The following is a 23184-nucleotide window of genomic DNA, read 5'->3' on the forward strand; positions in this document are numbered from 1 at the left end:
AGTGCGGCAGTGGTAGAGAAGGCCCGCCTGCCAGCCAGCCTGCCAGTACGGCAGTGGTAGAGAAGGCCCGCCTGCCAGCCAGCCTGCCAGCCACTCTAAAAGACCCTGCCTCAGAAATAAGACGGCGTTCAGTAGAGAAAGACCCCAGACACCACAGCCACAGGCACCCATGCACAAATGGACCTACAGACGCACAAACACACATACTCCATCCCCACAGACAAGTAACTACAAAAAAGTTACACTCTTGCCTACCTCCAACTCTTTTTCTTTTTCCTTTTCTCCGAACTTCACCTCTAAATCTTGTAAATACTGGCAATGCTCTGACTGCAGATCTTCTCGTAACTTCTTGACGGCTGCCTGGTGCTGAGTCTCCAGCTTCTTCAGGGAAACTAGAAAGCAGTACAGAGGTCACCGGTTTATGACAAGATGATGCTCCCTTCTTCAGTGGCAGTACTGATCGGCATTTTGGACCACACCCACAGTTCACATGCAGACTACTGTGCCCACCACGTGTCCACCCTGGGCACCCAGGAATGCCTGGACAAGGGGTTGATAGACCAGTGACACAAACAGAGGCAAAGCTGAGCAGGCTCCACCTGGACATCACCTCAGGAACCAGCCTGTTCTTCCCATGGAGGGAAGAGAGATGCACAGACACAGACAAGAAGATACAGTCTCCACTCACAAGAATCACTGTTACATAGCACTGGAGTATCAAAAGCAAGCAGCCACCAAACTACTGCTTCAGTAATTGTTTAGGCATTGAGTATGTAAGAGGGACCTAAGAAACAGAAACTGGGCAGTTAGCCAACAGCCACAACAGGTCCTGGGCACTCATGACCCCGTCCGTCCTCAGCAGCTTGCACTGGAAAGCAAAGGTAGGAAAGGCAAGTCCAGCTGCAAGACGGTGTCCACTCTAGAGGACACTCAGCCCCTCCAGACATGCTCACTTGGACCAGGAGCTCACCTTCAGCCTCGTGTTTGGCTTGAAAAATCTTCTCCAACTCAGCTTTCTGTTCCGACAATTCTTTCTGAAACTGGTTTTGCAGAGCCTCCATTTCCAACTGGTGCTTTGCGGACAATTCTTTGCGGAGATTTTCCAAACATAACTCTCTTTCAGAGTCCCAATCTTGCTTCAGAGTCTAATTTAAAAAAAAAAGATTGTGGTACAATCCAGTCTCAGAAAAACACAGGCAACCAAGAATTCACTTCCTACCAACACATTCCCTAGGACTGATTTTATCAGCATCAAGCTGAGGGACAGCTAAGTGGATTGTGAAAGTAAAATAGTACACACACTGAACTATATTTCCACACAGTTACACACCTCTATCATCTGGATGTTTTTCTCCATTTCTGAACGTAATTGCTCCTTCAGCTCAGCTGCAAGACAAACATACCCAGTTATTCAGACCACAGAGCCTCAATCTTCTCCGTGAGCTCATCACTCAGGAGATGTGGGGCACTGGTAGCAATATCCACTTGGGGAGAGTTCCCACTGCACACTGGGTAAGCCATCCAGACGATGCTTGGTTTAAAGAATGCATTCGCATCAAAATAATGAATATTGAGCTTCCCAGTCACCCAGGTTCTCCTCAGAGGACAGCTGAAAATCAGCTGCTGGGGTCCCATCACCAACATCTCCAAACCCATGTGAACGTTCCATGTGCAGTGTTCATGTATCCACTGTGCCAGGGTCAAGGTAAGGTACTGAATGGATGTTAAGACATGAGACACTACCCTATGATCCAAAGCTTCCAACTCAAGCAGGGAGAAGCACAAGACAGGTTCCAGCAATGCCTTGGGAACTGATGAACCTCCCAGGGAAAGCCAGATGTAAAGGTCAGGGAAGGGCTGAAGAAGCAGGGCAATGGCAGGAGACTTGGGGCAGGACAAAGCAGCAAACGATTCTAAGGCTGACTAAAGGGCTGGAATCCATCCTTAGAGAGCAAGCTACCACATCCCGGGCACTGGCGAGCCCTTTGCTTTCCTTCCTTAGGAACGGCAGGCCTAGCCAGAGGGCCACAGGGAAGAGGGGCCTCTGCAGCTGGGGCCAGGCAGTGGTGGCAGAGGCAGGTGGATCTCCATGACTTTAAGGCCAGCCTGGTCTACAGAGAGTTCCAGAACAGCCAAGGCTACACGAGGTGAGAAACACTCTCCTGGTAGGCAGTAGGCCCGCTTTCCAAATAATGAACGCTCTCAACTTCAGCTATGGAGGTACCTACGGAACTTAGCAGATTCACCAAAGGCTACCAAACTCTACTGCTTAAACACAGACTATGTGACAAGGAAACTATTTTTCAATAAAGCTGATACTTGTTTCTTTAAAAATGTGGGGCTGAAGAGATGGCTCAAAAGCTAGAGGCTCAAGACCACCAACTGCTCTTCTAGAGGGCCTGGGTTCAATTCCCAGGATCCACACAGTAGCACAGAAACACCTGTATCTGAGTTCTAGAAAAACAATGCCCTCTTCTGACTTCAGATATGCATGTGGATCACAGGCCTACATGTAGACAGAGCACCCATACACATACACACAAACACAACTGAGTAGCTAACTAACTAAAAGCGGAAAGCCCCCCCCACAGGCTGCCTATGGGCGATAGGCGGCAGACTAAGAGTGCATTTGACCCAGAATGCAGACCAGGAACATAATCATATCTAAAGATGAATAGCCATGCCAACCCCAAGCACTGCCCAGCCAGCAACTCAGACCCAGTCAAGTTTCTTTCTGCTTGCAGGGGGCCCGGGTTTGTACACTACCAAAGACTTGCCAACACAGAGAAGCCACTGGAGGGCTGGCCTCCCTCCAGCGGAACAAAAACAAAAAGCAAAAAATGGGAGCATGTACTTGAGTAAAAGCGATTCAGAAAATCAGCAGGCTGCTTTGTGTGTGCGGTTGCAGGCATGCATATGTGCATGTGATGATATGGGATCTGGGAAAACGACTGTTAAAGGCTAGGCTACAACCAGAGAAACCAAGAAGTGGGACGACAGGGGCCACGTCCCGTATTGCCTTGGTACCTGTTTCCTGCCCACAGCGGAGCAGCATCGCTTCCTTCTCACGGGCATGCTGCTCTCGCATCAGCTCCAGCTCACACTGCTGCCTACTCTGCAGCAGCGCCAGCTCCTGTGCCCGCCGGCCATTGAGCATTTCCCGCAGCTCCGTCAACGCTGTCTCCTTCTCCTTCTGCAGGTTGGCCTGCGTCAGCTCTAGCTGTGCTGTGTGCATGTTGTTCAGGCTCAGGCGCAGTGCTTCTAGCTCAAGGCTGTGGGCTGTCTGCAAGCAGAGAGGAGGCAGGCCCCGATGAGAGCCAGGCTGGAAACCAGGGCAGTAAGGGCAACACCAAGCAAAGATCGCAAAAGAACGAGGAAAGAGAAGAAGCCATCCATCCCCATGCTTGTGTTTCCACACTAAAAAACTGGTTGACAGCAAAGACAGTAACCTCACACCCACCGTAGCCATGCCAGACTCCCAGCCCTACGTGTCCACACATGACCCTCCCTCTGCTTGGGGAACGAACTCACAAAGAGAATGTGGAAATAACAAAGGAGGAAAGAGCAAGCCACAGCCCCCACCTCTCCACTGTGGGATGTCTCTCCCACCTACAACTACCCCCGGCAACCAGGACCCACTGTGCCCTGGAAAGAATGGCAGAGCGCAGGTTAGGACCCTGTGAAGGCTGAGAACCACAGCAAGGCCGTGCAGATCACCTGGGGTGGCTGCGGCTGCAGCTGCTGCTGCTGTCCCTGCAGGCCAGACTCATCCAGGTCACAGTCTTGCCGTTCCTAGAGAAGGAAAGCAAAGGATGCAGCCTGGAGAATTCACACAAGGAAACAGTGTCTTAAGACTTGGTCGATGCACCAGAAAACTAAAAAACCATATCCCGAAGAAAACAATACTACATAAACAGTCACAACATAAACAGTTCACATTCAATACAAATGCAATTTTCCCCCAAACACGTCAATCTACATTTGGTTGAATATGTTGATGGGGAAAGCTCATTTCATTATCATGAAATATAACAGAGCTACAGAGGAAAATACTAACATATACTACAATACAGGCAAACTGAGAAAACAGGCTACATGCAAGACAGAATTCTAGAGAAAGACAGAGTTCTAGGCCACCCTAGGCTACACAATTTGGACCAGGATAGGCTACACAGCAAGACTCAATCTTAGAATTAAAAAGAAAATAAAGCACGGGGCACACCTGTAATCCTAGCACTCTGGAGGCTAAGGTAGGAGAGTTGTAAACTCAAGGCCTGCTTGGTCTATCACAAGTTCAAAGCCAGCCTGGATAAGAGGCAACACCCCCATAAGGTTGGACTTTGTGGAGAGAACCAACTCCACAAAAGTCACCCTCTGGCCTCCACACGCACACCATGGTATAAGTGCCCTGACACACACGATAAAAGGTAGAATCAACTGTAAAGGTTAAGTCATTTGTTTATGTAAAACCTGTTTGCTCACCTTTTACGAGCTAGAATAACTGCCTCTTCCCCCATTTTTGAAAGGCAAAAACAGAAGGCCACTTTCAGTAAATTACTACAGCGATAACCAGAAGATAGGCAACACACTCACATGATGACGAATAAATCTACCTGAGCTGCAGATGCCCCTCCGGCCCCCTCCAGGGTGTCGCTGCATGACTTGCTTTCAAAAGCAGCCCCTCCTTGGGGGTGCTCACTGGTTTGCGTGGCTACCGAACCCTCCTCCTGGACAGACGCATTGACAGCCGAACCCTTCCTCTTCGCCGTCTTTTTCTTCGAATTCGGACAGTCACCTTTTGTTTTTCTCTGTCGGAAGCTAGCAAGCTGCGAAAAAATTTAGAGAAGTAGTAGAAACAGAGGTAAACGAGGAAAAAGTAACAGAACCACAGAGTCAACACACTTGTGGGGAGCATGAGGTTCGAGCTAGCTCTGACCACTCAGCCACACAAGGCCAAGTGACCACTTTCCCACAAAACACTGTCTTCGTTGACATCTATGACCTTGGTGTTAAGCTCAAAATTATACTGAGTCTACTAATGTCTACTAATTAATACCTAGAAGCAGACAAAAGAAAACAATATGGCTGGTTGGAAGAACAGCTGTTCTAAGCCTTAGCAGTTAACAGCAAATCAAAAATGCATCTATTTAACACACTGAGAGCTTAAAGAAGGCATATTCAAGCCTTAAAACTATATGAAGCTAGATCGTTCCCTTTGTGCCCCCATTCTCCCCTAATCAAAGAAATATATCGCCCAGCCAAAACTTCCTAGCCATAGATTCTGAGACAAGGTACAGAAATAGCAAAAACTTAATTAAGCCAGGTCAATCTAGCATCTTCCTTTATGAAATCAGATGTTCTACTTCTCATGACACAGCTCAGCAAAGCACTAGGGACCGTCACAGAATGTTGCCTGCCAGTCAGAGGCACAGCCTCGCTTCTTTCAGTCCCTTAAACACAGGACTTTTCGACTGTTCTCATGCACCATCTCCCCTCCCCACTCGTACCCCGCTGGAGGTCCAGCTTTTCACAAGGGAACGTCTAGTCCCTCAAATCACAATCATAGCCAGACAAGTAAATATGCTCCTGACGATGAGAACAGAAACACACAATTTCATTGGCAGAGAAAATTAACAAGGCCATGTATCTATCTGTGTGAAGAGAGATGCGAAGGACAGCGCCTGCAGTACCAGCTCTGTTCTCAGCATCCGCCACCAAATACAACCACAGAGCTCCCCCTCTGCAGCACAGCCTTGGGTCTCTGGCCATGGACATTCAATGAATGGCCTCTTGGTTCTTCTCAGCTTTCATCTCCCCTAAGTACATCTACTAGTGTTCACAAACCCACCCACCAGTTCTCCAAAGCTGAAGTGCAAAACTCCACACACTCCCTCTTTCCTCAGCATCTACATGTGTCTAGCTTACGAAAAGAGGAGAAAGGGGGATTTCCGCATCCCTCTTCACACCTGCCGCCTATCAGAGGGGGAAACATCACCATGGTTTCTGACTGTCACCTTTAATCTGACTCTCATTTCCACTGTGTATGTATTTTCTGCGATTTTATGGTTCGGAGTTGGGAGGAGGGGTGGCGGCAGGGGGTTGACTGCAGGATTGCTGCTACTAGGTAAACCACGAAATCAACTCAGCCGTTTCACAGTGATTTTACCTAGTCCTAGGCTGATAATACAGAGTAAGAGAAAATTCTCTGGTTTCACAGCCATGGTTGGTGGCCAGGGAGCCACTTCCAAAATGTTCGCACCTTCTCTTCCTCTGGACCCCCATCACCTTTCAAACAGCTATCTTAACAGCTACAAACTTTTCCCAGGGTAGAAACTCAAAATCTGGAGCGGAGGGGATGGAAAAGAGCACACTCGGCAGAATCACAGCTGCAGGGTCCAGAGAGAGAACAACCAAACCCAATGCCAGGGCACCACCCGGGAGGCGCAGCTCGGGGTTCCCGGGAAAACAAGTCTGAAGGCAATTTTTTAAAAGCCCTGGAGAGCTCGGCCCCTGGGAAGCACAACAGCACCGGAAGCAAAACAACCAGCAACGCTAGGTGACCGGGACCCGCCCGCCGCTCTCGGCCCGCCTACAAGTCACCGTGCGTCTCCGGTGCTGATTGGCTGAGGCAGCCACAGGGCGGGGCGAGACCGAGGGCGGTGGATTCAAGATGGCGGCGCCTAGGAAGTGAATTCCGCAGAAAGCGGCGGGAAGGGCAAGCGCTCGGCAGCCCCCACTGCCCCGCCAACACCGCTTTTGCCAAGCCGCCACAGGGGCCCCAGAACCTCCCTAGGACTCCTCTCCGCAGCAGAGCGAAGGGAGGACGCCACCGTCTACCTTGGCTTTCCCAGCCTCCACCTTCCTGCGCCGCAGCTCCTGCTCGTCCTCTTCCATCTCCACTTGGGGCTCCTCGAGAACCGCGCGGGAGCGGCGGGCCGGCCGCGGGGCTGCCTCCGCTCTGTTTACACTCCCTCCCTCCACCCGCTCGCCTCCCCACCCCCAACACACAAAACTGTCAGCGCCGCCCCGCCAATCCGGAGCCCTGCACGGACGTGCGCACGCGCGCCCCGGCGACGCCGCGAGGGCGGAGGGCCAGCTCTCGTGCCTCCGATTGGTGTGTTGGGGCTTCCACACCCTCCTGAGCAAACACCAATGAGCGGGATGCGGCGGGAAGGTTCGTGTAAGCCGTTCCCCGGCGGCGCCGCCGCGGCCTAGCGCCCTCTCCCGACCAGACGGGGACTCACACGCGGGCGGCCGGCCGCGCCTCCGGGCCGCTCTGTCTACTCCCGGGAAACTTGCAAAAGTCGTTTTTCCGTCGCGATGTGTTTCTGCGTGCAGATCCGTTCTGGGCGCGTTCCCGGGGATCCGCTGTCGCCTTAGGCCCCACAGTCCCCATCATTGGTAGGACGCCAGCCTCCCCTTCAGTCCTAGGGAGGGTGCTGTGGGGGTTTGTTTTGTTTTTGTTTTTGTTTTTTTTGTTTTTGTTTTTTTTTTTTTTTTTGGTCCACAGGTGCAATCAACCTGTAGGACCTCTTGGATTCCTCCCTCCTACCTCCCTGCCCTGACCACTTCTGCCCCTCCTAAACACCGACCCCTGTCTTCAACCAGGATCCAAAGAGCCGAATACAGCCGGAGTTATTCAATGAATGACGCCCTAAAAGGTGCACCGGTGTTCCCAGTGGGCCCGAAGTTGCCCCTGAGGGCCGTTCTGTATTCATGCACACTCCTCTATGCGCTAAGTCCCTGTGTGTTCAGGCTCCTGACTCTCATTCCGGCACCTCTACAAGGAAAAAGTCTCCCTGGTGTCGGGAAATAAATCAACTCTGGTCCATCTTCAGTAAGAGGCGCGTTTAGAGCTCATCAATGAATGACTCATAGATAATTAGGCAAGATTAGGACCCTGTCTTCCGTAGCCAGCAGGTGGTGCTCGCTTGCCTGCTCACCTTAAATTATCTTCGGGTTGAAAAGTTACAGGCTGCCATGTGACTATGCCTATGCATCCGAAAAAAAGGGATCTGAGGATGTATGTCAGATAGAACTCTGCGTCCTGCACCAATGGGATGGAGAATGTTGAGAGAGGGCAGCACCTGGAAGGTTGTACCTCAGCAGTGAGGAATTCGGGCACAGGGATATAAAAACTGCTGTTTTCTATGAAATCTGCCGGCCAGTCGTTTTTGCTTTTTAGGCTGACAACCCACTTTACTAGATCGAAAAATGTTTCTTTTTCTTTACTCGGAGCCTGCAGGACTCTTAAGAAGTTTTTCTCTCTGACGAAAATGCTGGTGGTGGAGAGGTCCCTCTGGGTTGACCTAACCTCTGGGATATGTTGATCTCAGTCCTTGAACAATGCAATATTTTTTAAATATGCCTCCAAACGGGAGGCATATTTTATATATTTTAAAAATTGGAGGGTCTGGAGAGATGGATGGTTCAGTGGTTAAGAGCACTGACTGCGCTAACTGGATTCAATTCCCAGCACCCAAAAGGCAGCTCACAACTGTCTGTAACTCCAGTTCCAGAAAATTGGCATCCTCACATACATACATACAGGCAAAACACTAATGCACATAAAAAAAGTAATAATTATTTTTTTTAAAAAAATTGGAGGGCTAGAGAGACGGCTCAGCAGTCACGAGCTGTGCTTACGGAGGATCCAGGTTTGATTCCCAGCACCCAATGGTGGTTCACAATTGTCCATAACTCCAGTTCAGGGGATCTGAGGCTCTCTTCTGGCTTCTTCAGGCAGTGCACACATGTGCTGCACATACAGACAGGTAGGCAAAACATTCATACCCATAAACTTTTGAGGGGGGAGATTTCAAAACAGGGTTTCTCTGTGTAGCCTTGGCTGTCCTGGACTCGCTTTGTAGACCAGACCGCCTTAAACTCAGAGATTTGCCTGCCTCTGTCTCCCAAGTGCTAGGATCAAAGGCGTGTGCCACTACGCCTGGCTCATGAAATAATTTTTAAATCTAAAAAAAAATTAAAAACCTAAAGAGTTTTTTTTTATTTATTTTACATATAAGTGTGCTCTATCTGTAGATCATTTGCATGACAGAAGAGGGCATCAGATTCCAGTATAGATGGTTGTGAGCCACCATGTGGGTGCTGGGAATTGAACTCAGGACCTCTGGAAGAACAGACAGTGCTCTTAACCTCTGAGCCATCTCTCCAGCCCCAAGAAAATTTTTTAAACTATGAATATGTTTGTGTCTCTGTGTAGAACTGGCAGATACCCTCAGAGGCCAGAGAGGGTGTTGGATCTCCTAAAGCTGAAGTTATAGGCATCTGTGAGTTGCCAGATGTAGGTTCTAAGATCTAAATTTCCCTGTCATTCACTAAGTCGCTGCTAAGGGTAGTGGCACATGTCTAATTCCCAGCACTAGGGAGGCAAAGATAGGTGGGTCTCTGAGTTTGAGGACAGCCAGGCTGATGTAGAGAGAGCCTGTCTAAACAAAAAAAAAAAAAAAAGACTTGCCTGCTTACAGTCCATTCTTATGGAGACATTTTCTCCACTGAGGTTCCCTTTTCTCAGATGAACATAGCTTGTACCAAGTCGACATAAAACTAGCAGCCAGCATGGAGTGCATACTGCCCTTGCAAAGGACCAGAGTTGGGTTCCTGGCATCCATGTCAGGCAACTCACAATTGCCTATACTGCTAGCTCCAACGGGGATTACATGCCTCTAACCTTGTCAGCACTGGCAATCATGTGCTTAAACTCAATATACAGACGCACACTTAAAATAATAAAAAAATGGGCTGGAGAGCTGGCTCAGTGATTCAGAGCGCTGACTCTTCTTCCAGAGGTCCTGAGTTCAAGTCCCAGCAACCACGTGGTGGCTCGCCACCATCTATAATGAGACCTAATGCCCTCTTCTGGCGCGCAGGTGTACATGCAGATAGAGCGCTCATATACATAAAATAAATCTTTTAAAAGACAATCAAAATAACTTTAGAATATAATTAAAATGAAATTTGGGGGCTAGAGCAATGCCTTGGGCTTTAAGCGTACTTGTTGCTCTTGAGGAATGCTATAGGGGTCTGGGATAAGCTGTGGCCTTCAAGGAGAACCACTCAGTTCAATCTGTAGGTGGACAAAAAAAATTAATGTGCTGAGAAGAAGACCAATATGAAGGAAAGTCTGATATCATCGTCAGACTTGAAGAATGGGATGGCCTCAGAAGCCAGGAAAGTGAAAGTAACATGTTTGAGAACAGGAAGGCTTTAGGGAATGGGTGGGGGGACATGGGACAGGAAATGGCTAGCTTCTTCCAATGGGCTTTGGCAGGGGGAGGGGGTGGAAGTAACCCCAACATCAAGCAGCAGCCACTCTTTGTTTTTGTTTGTTTGTTTGTTTTGCCTGACATTCTTTTACCATATAGGCAGAGGTTTAAATACATAGTAACTATCCTAGCAAAAAAACAGAACAGGGCGTTCTGCTGGCAATCTTCTTCCGAAACAGATTTAGGTAAAGCTCCGTATAACTAAAACTCCATGGGCTATCAGAAGCTAAGTAAGACTTTAGTATTGATTTCAGTTCTGAGGCCACACGCAAATAATTCAAAACAGCACTAGCATTAAAGCGACAAGAGAGCAGAAAGACTCGGTGATTACATGTTTTGCTTTGTAGAGCCACAATGTGAATGATGGATATTGTGACTTCCTTGTTGCTCTTTGATGTGGTGTGAGGGCAGCTGGACATTTAGGTGAATGTACCACAAGGAAGCAGCTGTTGTGACTGGCCGGAGCTTCACCAAGGACTCACTGCTTCCCTCTCTCTCCTTTCTTGGATCCTTGTTTCATTGTGTAATCAGCCAGGGCCTGGATGGTGTCTTCCGCTGGTATAGAGCAGTGTAGTTTCATGGGGGAAAGGCAGAGCTCCTTGGCAGTGCCTGTGTTTTAAATGATTGACCACTATCTTCACTCTCACCCATTTGGAAGCTAACGAGCTGGAGGCAATTGCAAAAAGGCAAACAAATGTTTTAAACCTGGCATCCAAGATCATCCTCTTCATCTCCTTGAATCTGCAGTCTCACGACATCGCTGCTAAGTCCAAAGTGAACCCCCCAAAAAATGGCAGTGCTGCTGACAATGCCATAAATAACAGTCTGGCCTCAGCTCAGGCTGGGACTCTGACCAGGTAAACAGAAGGATGGCTAGTAGTTTTTGTAGGACCCTTTTGGTGTTGCAAAACCCCTCATGAAGAGGAATGTCGAGCTGTTTGTTTATTGGCAAATGTAGTTCCTAAGGGAGGAAGCATGGTGTCAGAGCAACCTGACCCTTCTCAAGCTATTTCACTAACTTTGCTGGTTTCTCCACTGAGGAAAAGGGTGAAATCCCATAAAACTTAACCATGCTGCAGCCTCTTTGGTAAAGCTAGTAAGATAGCACAGCCCCCTTTGCCTGTCTGTAGCTGGCAGATGACCTGGAAAGAAAGATGGGGGCCGAGGAGGGCAGGCCAGAGCGTTTCCTTCTAATATTTCTTTCGATAAGCCCCACTATCAAAAAGCTCTGCATGCCTTCCTGACAGTAGATCAGTGGGCTTTGGGTGCTCTCTGTTCCACTTACCTAGCCCACACCTCTAGTTGAACATGGCTGGGTGCGGGGGTGAAGGGGTTGGGATAGGGTGGGGCGCTACATGTTGGGCTTGCTGCTTCCTCTCAGATGAAAAGCATGAACAACTCCTTCCCTCCTCTCACAGGAGTAACACTTTACCAACACCCTGCCAGCCGCACTGAAAGCCACGCATCTAAGGGACTACAACACAAACAAAACTTTGAGGTTTTGGAAAGGAAGCCATAAAGAAGTACTCCCCTCACCCCTGGGCCAGATCACAGTCCTCCTCTGTGAGTGGAGTCCTCTTGATTCCCAGAATCAGATTTAGGTGTTCTGTGCAAACGAGACAGTAGGCTCGTTAGATGAAGGGGCTAGCAAGATAGCAAGGTCAGACTTTCCGAGAACAACCAGACCCCTGAGTCATACCCGAGTCTTATGTATTTCAATATATTTACAACGGGCAGTAGGGTAGCATGTGCCCAGCTCACCTGAGCCAACACCCTCAGGAAGTCCTTCGCATTGGAACTTGAGAGAAACGCCACAAAGGTAGCACTTGGATCTCATTTCAATTTATTTTTAGTATTAAAAGCTGTCAAAGTAAGTTACACAGATGCTCTCACAGTGGACATGGCTCCTTACCCTGTAAACATTTACGGTGCCTAGCAACATTCTACCAAAGAGGACAATACAGGAAGAGCACGGGCAGTTTGTGACAGACAAGCCGGTTAGCTGCTTCAAGGCCAGGTAGCCAGGCCAGCATTGCAGGGTAAGTTGTGTTGGTAGGTCGTATCTTCAATACAGTGTGATAAGAAAGATTCTAACTCCCAAGAAGCCACAAATCCAGTCAGACCAAGAGAAAACATCACAGATGTTCCAGCTAAGGACAGTCTCCCCTTTCCTTTACTGGTCCTGTTTAGATACTGACTCCTGTGCTTGCCGTGTCTCAGGGAGCCTACTTTTGCTTTCCTTGTCTACCTATATCTCTGTAACTCTCCTTCAATCTGATGCAGTTTCCAGAATTAACTGGGTTCCAGGGGTGTTGACCTTACCCTGGCTGTCTCTTAAGTTCATAGGACTTGGTCAGACCCTGATATGTTCATCTCCCTCCTCAAGAGAGTGGGATTAATTTACATCCCATTTGGTTTAGAACCTTAATCCCCATACATTACATCCTTTTCTTTATTCTTGTCTGTATCCTCTATGCCAGTGCACCCTCTTAGCCTGGGTGTCCCCTTAGGGTCTGCCCTTGACCCCTGGCCAAAGTCTCTGCCACAAAAAAAAAAAAAAGAAAGAAAAAATCCTGAAACCCTCAGGGAGCTCCTTTCCCACAGTCCACATGGGTGTCCATCCACACTGCCTTTTTGCTTTGAAAAAGCAAGGAAGGACAAGAGTGTCCTGGAGGCAGCAGCAAATGACAGGGGTGGTGCAGTTTGGGTCTAGGGGACTCAGAGAGACTTCTAGTCATTCTTCTGTACTATTTCCCTGGGTGAGTGGTGTCTGGAAGAATCTGAAGTCTGTCTGTCTGGCCTTTTACCTCCCCACTGACCTCTGCCTGGCAACACCTGTGGGTCAGTGTTTACAGGTAACCCATTTGGGGACACGGAGCCCAGGAAGGACTCTCAAAGGTGTCCTGGCAACCCAGGACCTCCCTTCCTCACAGGCCAGCAACTGTCACGGCCTCGGGGCAGGCTCTGGCACTGTAGTCCAGGGAGGAACCAGTCAGTCTTCCATTTGCCCTTTTCTTGTCTTGCGGCGGCACCATGACCCCTGAAGGGGCTCTTGGCTGCATGTAACTAAGTAAGGGTCAAGGCAGAGCAAGCGGCACTTCAGCCTCCTACTTCTCGGCGGGCCTCTTACACAGTTGTTATGACATTGGGCTCCTCAATGGCAGAGCAGATGACCCAGCTGACATTGCGACTCCTGGAACAGGTAAGCCAGGCTTCACCCACTGCTGCTGTCAGCCTCTGCTGCTCCACTCAAATCTCCTGCCTCTACAAACTGCTAGAGAAGTCTCTGCTTCCAGAGTAAACCTTTTTCCTGCTTCTGGCTTCATAACGAACAACTATGGCTTCTTGTTTGCCTTGAGTGTGTGTGTGTGCGTGTGTGTGTGTGCTCTGTAGAACCAAGTAGGTTCTAGCAGTTTCCAAAGTGGAAAGGCAGGTTGAACCTACCAGCAACCTACCAGCAAGTGTATTTCTAGGGCACGTCCCTATAAAACTCCTGTGCCTTCAGGCTCCAGTGTTTAAAGGGATACTCCTTACTGTGGAGACAGAGCCCAACGCTCCCAGGGGGAAAACCTGGGCATGCCCAGTTTTCTCCACACTTTCAACCATCTGTGAAATTCTGAATGATCCATGACCAGCATTCCTGCCTCTACATACAACTAAGCATAGTTCCCTTGGTCTCTGTATGCTCTGCCAACATTGTTCTTCATCTTCCCACCTATTACTAACCCTGGCTGGATTCCCCTCAGGGCCCACGTGGCCCTGGAGAGGACCAGGGGATAGTCTCTCAAAAGTTGTGCCACAGAAGTCTCTCCGGAGCAGCCCATCCTTCTTGGGGACCCATTAATGTGTCTTCTTAGGACCCATCAGATCACCCCTCTGGGTCCCAGCAGGAAAACCCCATAGGGCCCATCAGGGTACCCCTTGTTACACATCAGGATGTCCTATTTGTGTCTCAGCAGATCAGCACATTGGGGCTCTTCAGAGTATCCCCTTTGGGTTTAAGATGGAGAGCATATATGTTTGAGAACACCACCAGAATAATCCTTAAGAGAATGGGACTTGCCCCATCCACTCACTTGACATGTGTGTCTTGCCCTCATACTTCCTTCTGGGTACTGACCACTCCTAGAGCTCTTGGAATATCAGCTCCATAGGCAGGTGGACAGCACAGACTCCACTCACCAACCTGGAGCCAAGTCACCATCACAGTTTCTTCTTCATAGATGCTGGAGCGGGAACGAGAAAACATGGACAGTTCAGGTAAGAGCATTAAGCTGCTTAGGCACATAGGGGAAGGAAGGAGAGCATGCACGGTGCACCCTTAGCCAGCAGACTCCTAGACAGAATGCATCTTATAGATGAGATGTACAGAGAGGTCAGGTGACATGCCTCAGGTTGCTCAGTGCAGAAACTGTCCCTGTTAATTCAGACTCATACTGCTTTGCTTCCAGGGGTGGGCGGGGGTCAGCCTTACTCTTCTCAGTACCTGGGACCAGCATGTAGGTTCATGGACATCTGAGTGAGGATGTGAGGCTAGAGAAACACATTTTGTTCTTCAGACCATGGAACATCCATGGCTGTGAGTAACTCTGGGAACCCCAAGGGCAGACAGCTGGACCCGGGTGCCTCACATCTAGATGGAAAATGCCACACCAGGCCACATGATCCAGGGGACCTATGCACAACCCAATGGCCGCAAATGTGCCAGAGTAAAGCAGAGTAAATGTCCCAGGTAAAGCTTCCAGAGAAGCCTGCCCAGGCAGTTCCAGTAGGATTCCAGGGCAAGCAGCCCCCTTCCAGAACTTTCTCCAGAGTAAGACCCTCTCCCCCAAATCACTGAACATGCCTGTCTTTTCCAGACAGCTTGGGGCTGGGGCTATGGAGGTATGACTGGGCCTGTGGAGGCCTCCTGCAGTACAGGAGTGCTGTGGCACCAAAAGACCTGTTGTATTGCCTTCCAAAGCCTTACAGGACCAAGAAAATCTACTGGGCTGACTCTGTCCCTTTCTATGATAGCCCGGCTATCCCTGCCACAACCTTGGCCCCTCCTTCTTCAGCATGGGTGTTTGTGACAGACCTGAGCTCTGTAGCCCAGGAAGCTCCAGGCTACTCTGAACCCCAGATGCAGAGAAGTTGGGATACTCTGCCAGAGCCAGCAGCCAGGATATATTTCTCAGTTTTGTGTGTGCCTTCTCCATCCAGGACAGCAGGAGAAGCCAGAGAGAGCTCTGCAGAGTGCTTTGAGAAGAAGGAAGGACCTTCTACAGAGGCTCTGGGTAGGCCTCCACCTTCTGCCAAACCTGGACCTCATTCCCCATGGGCTAATACACAGGCCAGCTCACCCCAACCAAAGCTTGCCTATACTCCTGGGGCCAAATTAGCTAATGTTTACAAATTGGGAATGGGTAATTGAACTGTGAGTATTAAGAGACTTTAGTATTCCCACCTTGTCACTTCCCTGTGAAAATTAGACAAGGTCAAAACTTAAGGTATGGGCAGTATGTGAGCTTAGGACCTGCTTAGGTCACCGCCAACAGAGCAGGCAATGGGCCAAGGTCCATTCCCACAGGAAGTGGAGCTCACCTAAACTAACCAGGCCAGCAGCAAGATGTGGCCCTGCCTAGAAGCATCTATATGGGCGTTTTCCCCAGCTGCGCTGGGACAGAAGGTTTGCCCTTGGCCTGGTAGGGAGCTCTCCACAGTGAGGTAGATGCTGAATCCATGAAGAACCATTAGACTGTTGGCTGAGAGAGAACAGCAATGACCACAAACTCAACAAGTATCCAGTATGTGTTAAGAGAATTTTCAAGTGTTTACCAAGGAGCATTTCTTGGGGTTACAACCGTGACGCAAGTCACATCTGGCCACCTATTTCCAATAAGCCAATTAAAAGTCAAATAACATTGGAAAGCAGAAAAGGATGTTTATTCAATATAGTCACATTGGGAAAAGGGACAAAGAGATCCCTAGTTCCAGGGACTCCACACTAAACATTTAGGATGCCATATTCTCTGGCAGGGGTGAGGCAGGAGAAAACCATGCTAGTGAGAGCTTGATCACCCAGTGAGGTTCACAGATTGAATCAGGGCCCTCTGCTGATGGCTCTACAGCCAACACTATGTCAACCTTATAGGAACAGCAGCTGATGGATGAGTACACCCCAGACCAGGCCTGGCGGACACATGGACGAGCCATGGTGCCAGCCCTGAACCCAGAGGTGCCTCCCATCGATGTCTTTCCTGCTGCCTCCCCACCTTTGCCCCGACCCCCAGAGCCACCACGGATCATCCAGCACCAGGTAGGAGGAGCTTGGGTATCAGCAACAGTGGGGTGGGAGGGTTTGAACTGAGACTTCACAGCAATGCAGAAGGGCACTGTGTTGGCAGCAGGCTATCCAATCAGGAAGGCCAGAGGCGTTTACCCTCTTTTTCCCTCCTACATTCCAGGGAGGCCAAAGGCTCTCACTTCTTTTCCGGGAGGTCCCAGCAGGATGCCAGTGTTCTAGAGTGGTCCAATCTGCTAAGAGCCAATAACAGCTTCATTTGTTGTCCATGGCACCATGGGTACTCTGAGGAGGACTGGCTTGGGGATGGCCATCTCCCAGGACAGACTCACCTCCTACTAGACCAGCCTAACAGCTGCACTGGATGAATTAGGGGAGTTTAGCACCACTGGGCCCTGAATTCAGAGGAGCATCACCCTTTAATACTTCACAGTGACCAGGGGTGATGAAGACCCTGACTTAGGAACTGGGTGGGTGGTGGTGGTGGTGCACACCTTTACCGGAAGCAGAGGCAGGTGGATCCCTGAGTTAGAGGCCAGCCTGGTCTACAAAGCAGGTTTTAGGACAGCCAGGGGTACACAGAGAAACTCTGTCTCGAGAAAACACACACACACACAGACCCTGACTTAGGGATAGGGTTACAAACAGCAGAGTCTTCCATTCTGAGAGCTTTATATGGTATGGCATACAAACAATATTCTGAGTCACTAGCAATAGAAACCAACTGACTTCTTGATTATGTGTGTGTGTGTGTGTGTGTGTTTAAATGGTATGTACTAGTAGTATGTGCCTGTGTGTGTGACGTGTATTGTGTATGAGGGCCACATGAGCGACAGTGCATATATGAACATCAGAGAGCAAATCTGTGGAGTAGGTTCTGTCCTTTCACTGTTATATGGGTTCTGGGGATCAAAGTCAGGTTGCCAAGCCTCTTGGCAAATACCTGTATTTGCTAAGCCATCTCACTGGTTCAAAAGGAATGTTCTTAAGCAGAGGAGGTAGAGGCCCAGGTGGGGCCTTTGTTTGGGACTCAGGATGAAGGAATGCAGGCAGTTGAGAATGAGCACAGAAGAAGAGGTTCTGGACATGTTGGTTACCTGTAAGACATCCGTGCTTTGGGCAGGGGAAACTGGCAGCAGCACTTAGCAGAGGGAATGGATCCGCTAGGACTCCCTTTGCTTGTGAGCTGTCTGCACCCAGGTTCCATATGCCTCGTGCTTGCCCTTTCAACCTGTTGTCAGGACCGTTGCATCTGGTTTTTTGTGTTGTTTTGTTTTAAATTTCTATTACTACTACTATTATTATTTTATTAATATGTTTTGCTTGCATGTGCCTGTGTGTGGGTGTTGGATCCCCTGGAACTGGAGTTACGGATAGTTGTGTACAGCCATGTGGGTGCTGGAAGTTGATCTGGGGTCCTCTGGACCCAGTACTTTTTACCACTGAGCCATCTCTCTCCAGCCCCCATGGTGCTTGTTTTCAAGACAGAGTCAGTCTCCCTATGTATCCCTGACTAGCCTAGAACTCCCTGTATAGCTCTGCCTCCTAAGTGCTGGCATTAAAATCAAGCATTACAACATCCGGCTGGTTTCATATTCTTCCTTTTGTTCTTTCCTTTGGTTTTTGAGACAGGGTTTCTCTGTGTATCCTTGGTTGTCCTGACACCCTTACACACCCTATAATCCCTGGACTAGCTTTGTAGCCCAGGCTGGCCTGGAACTCACAGAGATCCTCCTGCCTCGGCCTCCCCAAGTGCAGGGATTATAGGAGTGTGCCACTATACCTGGCTCTTACTCTTTTTTTTACATTTATTTATTTGTATTTTATGCGCATTGGTGTTTTGCCTGCATGTATGTCTGTGTGAGGGTGTCGGATCACAGAATTATAGTTTGTGAGCTGCCATGTGGGTTACTGGGATTTGAACCCAGGTCCTCTGAAAGAGCAGTCAGTGCTCTTAACCATTGAGCTATCACTCAAGTACCTGGTCTCATATTCTTAAAAGTTTGCCAAAAAATAGAGGACTAAGCTGGGCATGGTGGCCCACGCCTGTAATCCCAGCACTGGGGGAATTGAGGACAGCCAATGCTACACAGAGAAACTGTCTCAAAACACAAAAGAAGAAGAGGAGGAGGAGGAGGAAGCAGCAGTAGCAGCACATTTTGATTTTTACGAAATGGTTAGTGATAGGGACACATGTTGGCATCTGTCCTTAGCTGTTGTCATTTTTAACAGCAGAGAAGACACTCAGCTGAGCCCATGTGGTCCATGAGCCAAAACAATTCCCTACTTGTACTCTGCAGAGAAGGCTCCGAGGTCTGCTCTAGGCCTCTGATTGTGTGAATGGAAAGAAGGGGCAAGCTCATTATAGACTTGAAAGGAGGAGTCTTTAAAACCAGTCTTCCTGGTGTTTGCTTGAAATTGCTATACATGTATTTTCAACCAGAAGAGAAACCAGAGGCCACTTATGCACATCGAGGGCCACACATGCCCTGCCATATAGGGTAATCAGCAAAGCTGTAATGGTGCTATAGTAGACAAGCCACTGGAAAAGAATTGTGGACACCCGACTTTCATCAAGCAGGGGTCCACCCCTAGACTCCCACACCATGAAATTCCACTCTACTCCTCTTAAAATACATAAAGGTTAAAAGACTGGATACATACAATTTAAAATCTATTAAAACAAAAATAACCAGGCATTAACTACCTTTCTGAAGGCAGGAAATATGAGAAACATTAAAAATATTACATTGCTTGCTGAATGCAGTGTTATGTACTTAGATACTGTACTCTGGAGTCTGTTACAGGATATTTGATCCCATTGTGAACCCCAAATTTACTGTAAAACCCTGTTTATTGTTTGGTTTGTTTGAGCTCTAGTACACACCTTTAATCCAAGAACTTTCTGTTTAATCAGGTGATTATGGTGTGGTTCACCTAACCCTAGCACACACCTTTAATCCAAGAGCTCTCTGTATACCAGATCTAATAAAGTTAACCCTAGGTCAGGAGGCAGAGCAAGAAACCAGCTGACAGGGATTAATGTGTCAATGAAAGGACTTTTGAGTGGAGGGGTATTTAAGACAGCATGGAGAAAAAGAAAGGGCTTTATACCTCAAGCTCTGGCTTTAGCTTAGGCTTCAGCTCCTCAGTTCCCTGGCTTTTGGGGCTTTGAACTAGTAAGCCTTTGAACTTGTTGTTGTTGTTGTTGTTGTTGTTGTTATTATTATTATTATTATTATTATTATTATTATTATTATTATTATTATTTGGCCTTTTCCTCCTGGGCTGTCAGTTGAACTAGTGAGCCTTTTGGAGTTTTTCCATCCTGACATCCTGACCTGAGTGGGTAAGGTCAGCTGAGTACTTTGCCTCTCTGAGCTAGAAGGTTCTCACCCCAGCATTTGCTCCTGAGTCTTTATTGGTAAAATATAATGGCTGGGATTTTCATTTTTGCTTATGACATCAGGAGTCAGAGGCAGAAGTGTTGGGTGTACTTTTTAAAAACTTTTATTTACATCTCTTTATATCTTTTTTCTTCCTACTCCACCCCAGTCCCCTCTAACACCCCAACACCAGGCAGGAGAGAGAAAGGGCTAGTGGGGGAGGGACACCGTTGTCTTAGCTGCTTTCTGCTGATTGGGGTCATGGGGTTCCTTGGAGCCAGTCCAATCCTTGTCTCAGGAGATCTCCAACTTCTTGTCTCACTGCAAGGACAGCAATCAGCAGCCACAGGAGGGAAGCAGCAGCTGCCTTGTTCTTTATCAGAGTTCCCCAGCGGTAGTTATTCTCTTCCCAGAGTCCTCAAATTTAAATTATCTGCAGCTGGCAAGGAGCTCTCTCAGCGCATGCATGAGGCAAAGAGTTTGTTGCTGTGGACCATCTGAATCAGTCCCACATCCCACACCTGGGATTAAAACAAAACATGTTTATAATCCACAACTCAGAAGGACCAACACCAGCTCAACGACAGTCTGGTTTACAGGGAGTTCTATGTCAATCAGAGCTACATAGGGAGACCTTGTCTCAAAAACAAAACAACCATGCCCTAACAAAACCAGCTAGTCAACTGTCTATTTAACTTAGTGTTAATCATTTAAACTTCTCTTCAGATGGATGATAGATGGAGGGACGGGTAGAAGGACAGATAGGAGGGAAGATGGATGGATGGGCTGAACAGATGGATAGATGACTTGGGTGGATGGATATATGGATGGATGGGAGACGCTTGTGAAGATAGCTAATCAACTGGCCTTTCTTAGGTCCCCCAGCCTCCTGCCACCATCATTCAGCAGCTACCCCAGCAGCCACTGATTGCACAGATTTCTCCTCCTCAGGCCTTTCCCACTCAAAGATCAGGAAGTATTAAGGAAGGTGCGTATACATTCTATGTTGATATTGCTTTAGGTTTGTGAAAGGCTGAAAGGGAAAGCATTTTTGTAAGTAGGTGTTGTGCAACACCTTTTCCGTTGAGATGCAACACACATACACATCTATTTACCCCAGACAGAGAACCAAAAACTGACAAAAGAAACAATATCAATGAAATCCAACTTGGTGAACCAGTGAATTTATTGGGGTTACTTAGAGAAGCAAGGACAACTAAGAGGCAACCAAAATCACCTTAAGTCCACCCCAGGTTGGGTAATGACATAAAGAACCTGGAACCCCAGAGCCCTCTGCAAATCAACGGGTCAGAGTTTCTTCCAGGTAGCTTGGCTGGTCTGAACCCCTCAGCAGTCCTTACTGCTTTTATAACTTTGGGGAAGGAGGTGCTTTGTGTATCTGCTAAGTTTCAAAGACTTCCTGAGACTTGTGAGTTGTTTACTTTCTGCTACTGTGGGACTTTGATCTGCTGGAGGCTTGTTTAGGTTAACAGAAAACTAGATGCCCTTTCTGGAGATGGGGGCTGTAGGAGCAGATAAGAAATGGTTTTTCCTGGGAAACAAAAACCCACTTCACAAGGTTTCTGAAGAATGCTAAGTGTTTAGCATTCTGGGGCAGGGTCCAGCCTAAACTAAGCTCAGATTATCATTTTGAGGGGGGTTAATATCTGAAATTTTATAAGTAATTTTAAAAGAGGATTTTTATTTTGTGTATGTAAATGTTTTGCCTGCATATACATCAGTATAACATGTTCATACACTGTAGTGAGAATTCTGGAATTTTGGTTTCTTTAAAAATCACAGAAAGTGGGCTGGAGAGATGGTTCAGTGGTTAAGAGTACTGTCTGCTCTTCCAGAGGACCCAGGTTCAATTCCCAGCAACCACATGGCAGCTCACTACTATCTGTAACTCCAGTTCCAAGGGATCTGACACCTTCACACTGAAAAATCACAGAAATAGGGAGGGGGCTGGAATTAGGCTGTAAAATGATTAAATAAGTAAACTGCAGATAGTTTCCATGATTGTGTGACATTTGGAATTCTGGAAACTTTTCGGAGGGAATATAAATGCTAGGGCCCCAATGAGGTGGGTGGTGGTTTTTACTGGTCATTCAGGGGGGTTGTTGATCACAGTGTGTTAACTAGTCATTCACAAAGAAGAAACAAGAAGAAATTAGATATCCTGATGGCAAAGATCAAATTTTTCCCAAGGACCTCAATGTCCCTAATCAGCAGGAAGTAGTCTAGAAATAATGTTAGCCCCTTTCTGACCCTGACTTTATTCAGGGATTTCTTTCCTCTCTATCTTTCTTTCTCCCCTATCTAGTATTTAGAGGTTTGAAAGGGTAGAAGAAAAGGAATAGAGAGGGGTAGAAGAAAGAAGAGCCCATAAAGTAGCAAAGGCCGGCTACCAGAGGGCATCAGGTCCCCTAGAACTGGAGTCACAGATGGTTATAAGTTGCCATGTAGATGATGGGAATCCAAACGAATCAGCCAGTACTCCTAACCACAAAGGCATCTCTCCAGCCCCACATTTTATTTATTGATTTATGCTTGTTTGTTATTATTATTATTGATTTTTTGAGAGTTTTCTGAGTTTCTGTGTGTTACCCTGGCAGTCCTGGAACTCGATTTGTAGACAAGGCTGGCCCTGAACTCACAGAGATCCACCTGCCTTTGCCTCCCAAGTACTGGGATTAATGGTGTGCGACCACGCACCCAGCCCCACATTTTATTATTTTGTTTTCCTAGACAAAGTTTCTCTGTGTAGCCTTGGCTGTCCTGGACTCACTTTATAGACTAGGCTGGCCTCTAACTCAGAGATCCACCTGCCTCTGCCTGCCTGAGTGCTGGGATTTCAGGCACGCCTCAAGCACCCGGCTCTCATATTTTATTTTTAATTACATTTATTTATTTAACCGTGGAAGTGGGTGTGTGTATACACCACAATGCACTAGTAGAGACTAAAGGATAAGCCAGGTAGCTCTGGTGACAACAAAAGAACTCAAAAGCCTAGTGTGAGCCGTTACTGCCTCCTCAGTACTATATAAACCAGGTACGGTGACAAACCTGCAGTCCCAGTACTTGAGATCCAGAGGCAAGAGCATCACAAGTTCAGGGTCATCCTAGGCTACATAGTGAGTTTAGGGTCAGCCGGGGCTGACAGGATGTCTTGTCTCAGAACACACACACACACACACACACACACACACACACACACACACACACA

At 48.1% G+C, this 23184-nt stretch overlaps 3 protein-coding genes across 5 annotated transcripts in view; 1 reads left to right on the forward strand and 2 right to left on the reverse strand.

Moving 5' to 3' along the window:
- Positions 1-6973, reverse strand: part of Pcnt (pericentrin) — a 96357-nt gene extending 89384 nt beyond the window's left edge. For all 3 annotated transcript variants that reach the window (XM_055607091.1, XM_055607090.1, XM_055607089.1), the window contains exons 1-7: positions 6838-6973; positions 4614-4826; positions 3718-3792; positions 3028-3283; positions 1331-1386; positions 971-1145; positions 256-392 (exon numbers count right to left, since the gene is read on the reverse strand). In XM_055607091.1, the coding sequence (XP_055463066.1) occupies positions 256-392; positions 971-1145; positions 1331-1386; positions 3028-3283; positions 3718-3792; positions 4614-4826; positions 6838-6894 (969 nt within the window). In that variant the 5' untranslated portion in view covers positions 6895-6973. The remainder of the gene's footprint in view (positions 1-255; positions 393-970; positions 1146-1330; positions 1387-3027; positions 3284-3717; positions 3793-4613; positions 4827-6837) is intronic.
- A 6281-nt stretch (positions 6974-13254) lies between these two features.
- Positions 13255-23184, forward strand: part of CUNH21orf58 (chromosome unknown C21orf58 homolog) — a 12475-nt gene continuing 2545 nt past the window's right edge. Inside the window, exons 1-5 of the mRNA XM_055607236.1 lie at positions 13255-13488; positions 14510-14546; positions 15489-15562; positions 16420-16584; positions 20832-20943. Coding sequence (XP_055463211.1) covers positions 13426-13488; positions 14510-14546; positions 15489-15562; positions 16420-16584; positions 20832-20943 — 451 coding nt within the window. The 5' untranslated portion in view covers positions 13255-13425. The remainder of the gene's footprint in view (positions 13489-14509; positions 14547-15488; positions 15563-16419; positions 16585-20831; positions 20944-23184) is intronic.
- Ybey (ybeY metalloendoribonuclease) overlaps positions 20065-23184 on the reverse strand; it is a 17037-nt gene continuing 13917 nt past the window's right edge. The window contains exon 5 of the mRNA XM_055607234.1: positions 20065-20476. Coding sequence (XP_055463209.1) covers positions 20411-20476 — 66 coding nt within the window. The 3' untranslated portion in view covers positions 20065-20410. The remainder of the gene's footprint in view (positions 20477-23184) is intronic.

The sequence above is a fragment of the Psammomys obesus genome, unplaced genomic scaffold, assembly GCF_907164565.1.
Source record: "Psammomys obesus unplaced genomic scaffold, mPsaObe1.curated_primary_1811, whole genome shotgun sequence".
Taxonomy (NCBI): Eukaryota; Metazoa; Chordata; class Mammalia; order Rodentia; family Muridae; genus Psammomys; species Psammomys obesus.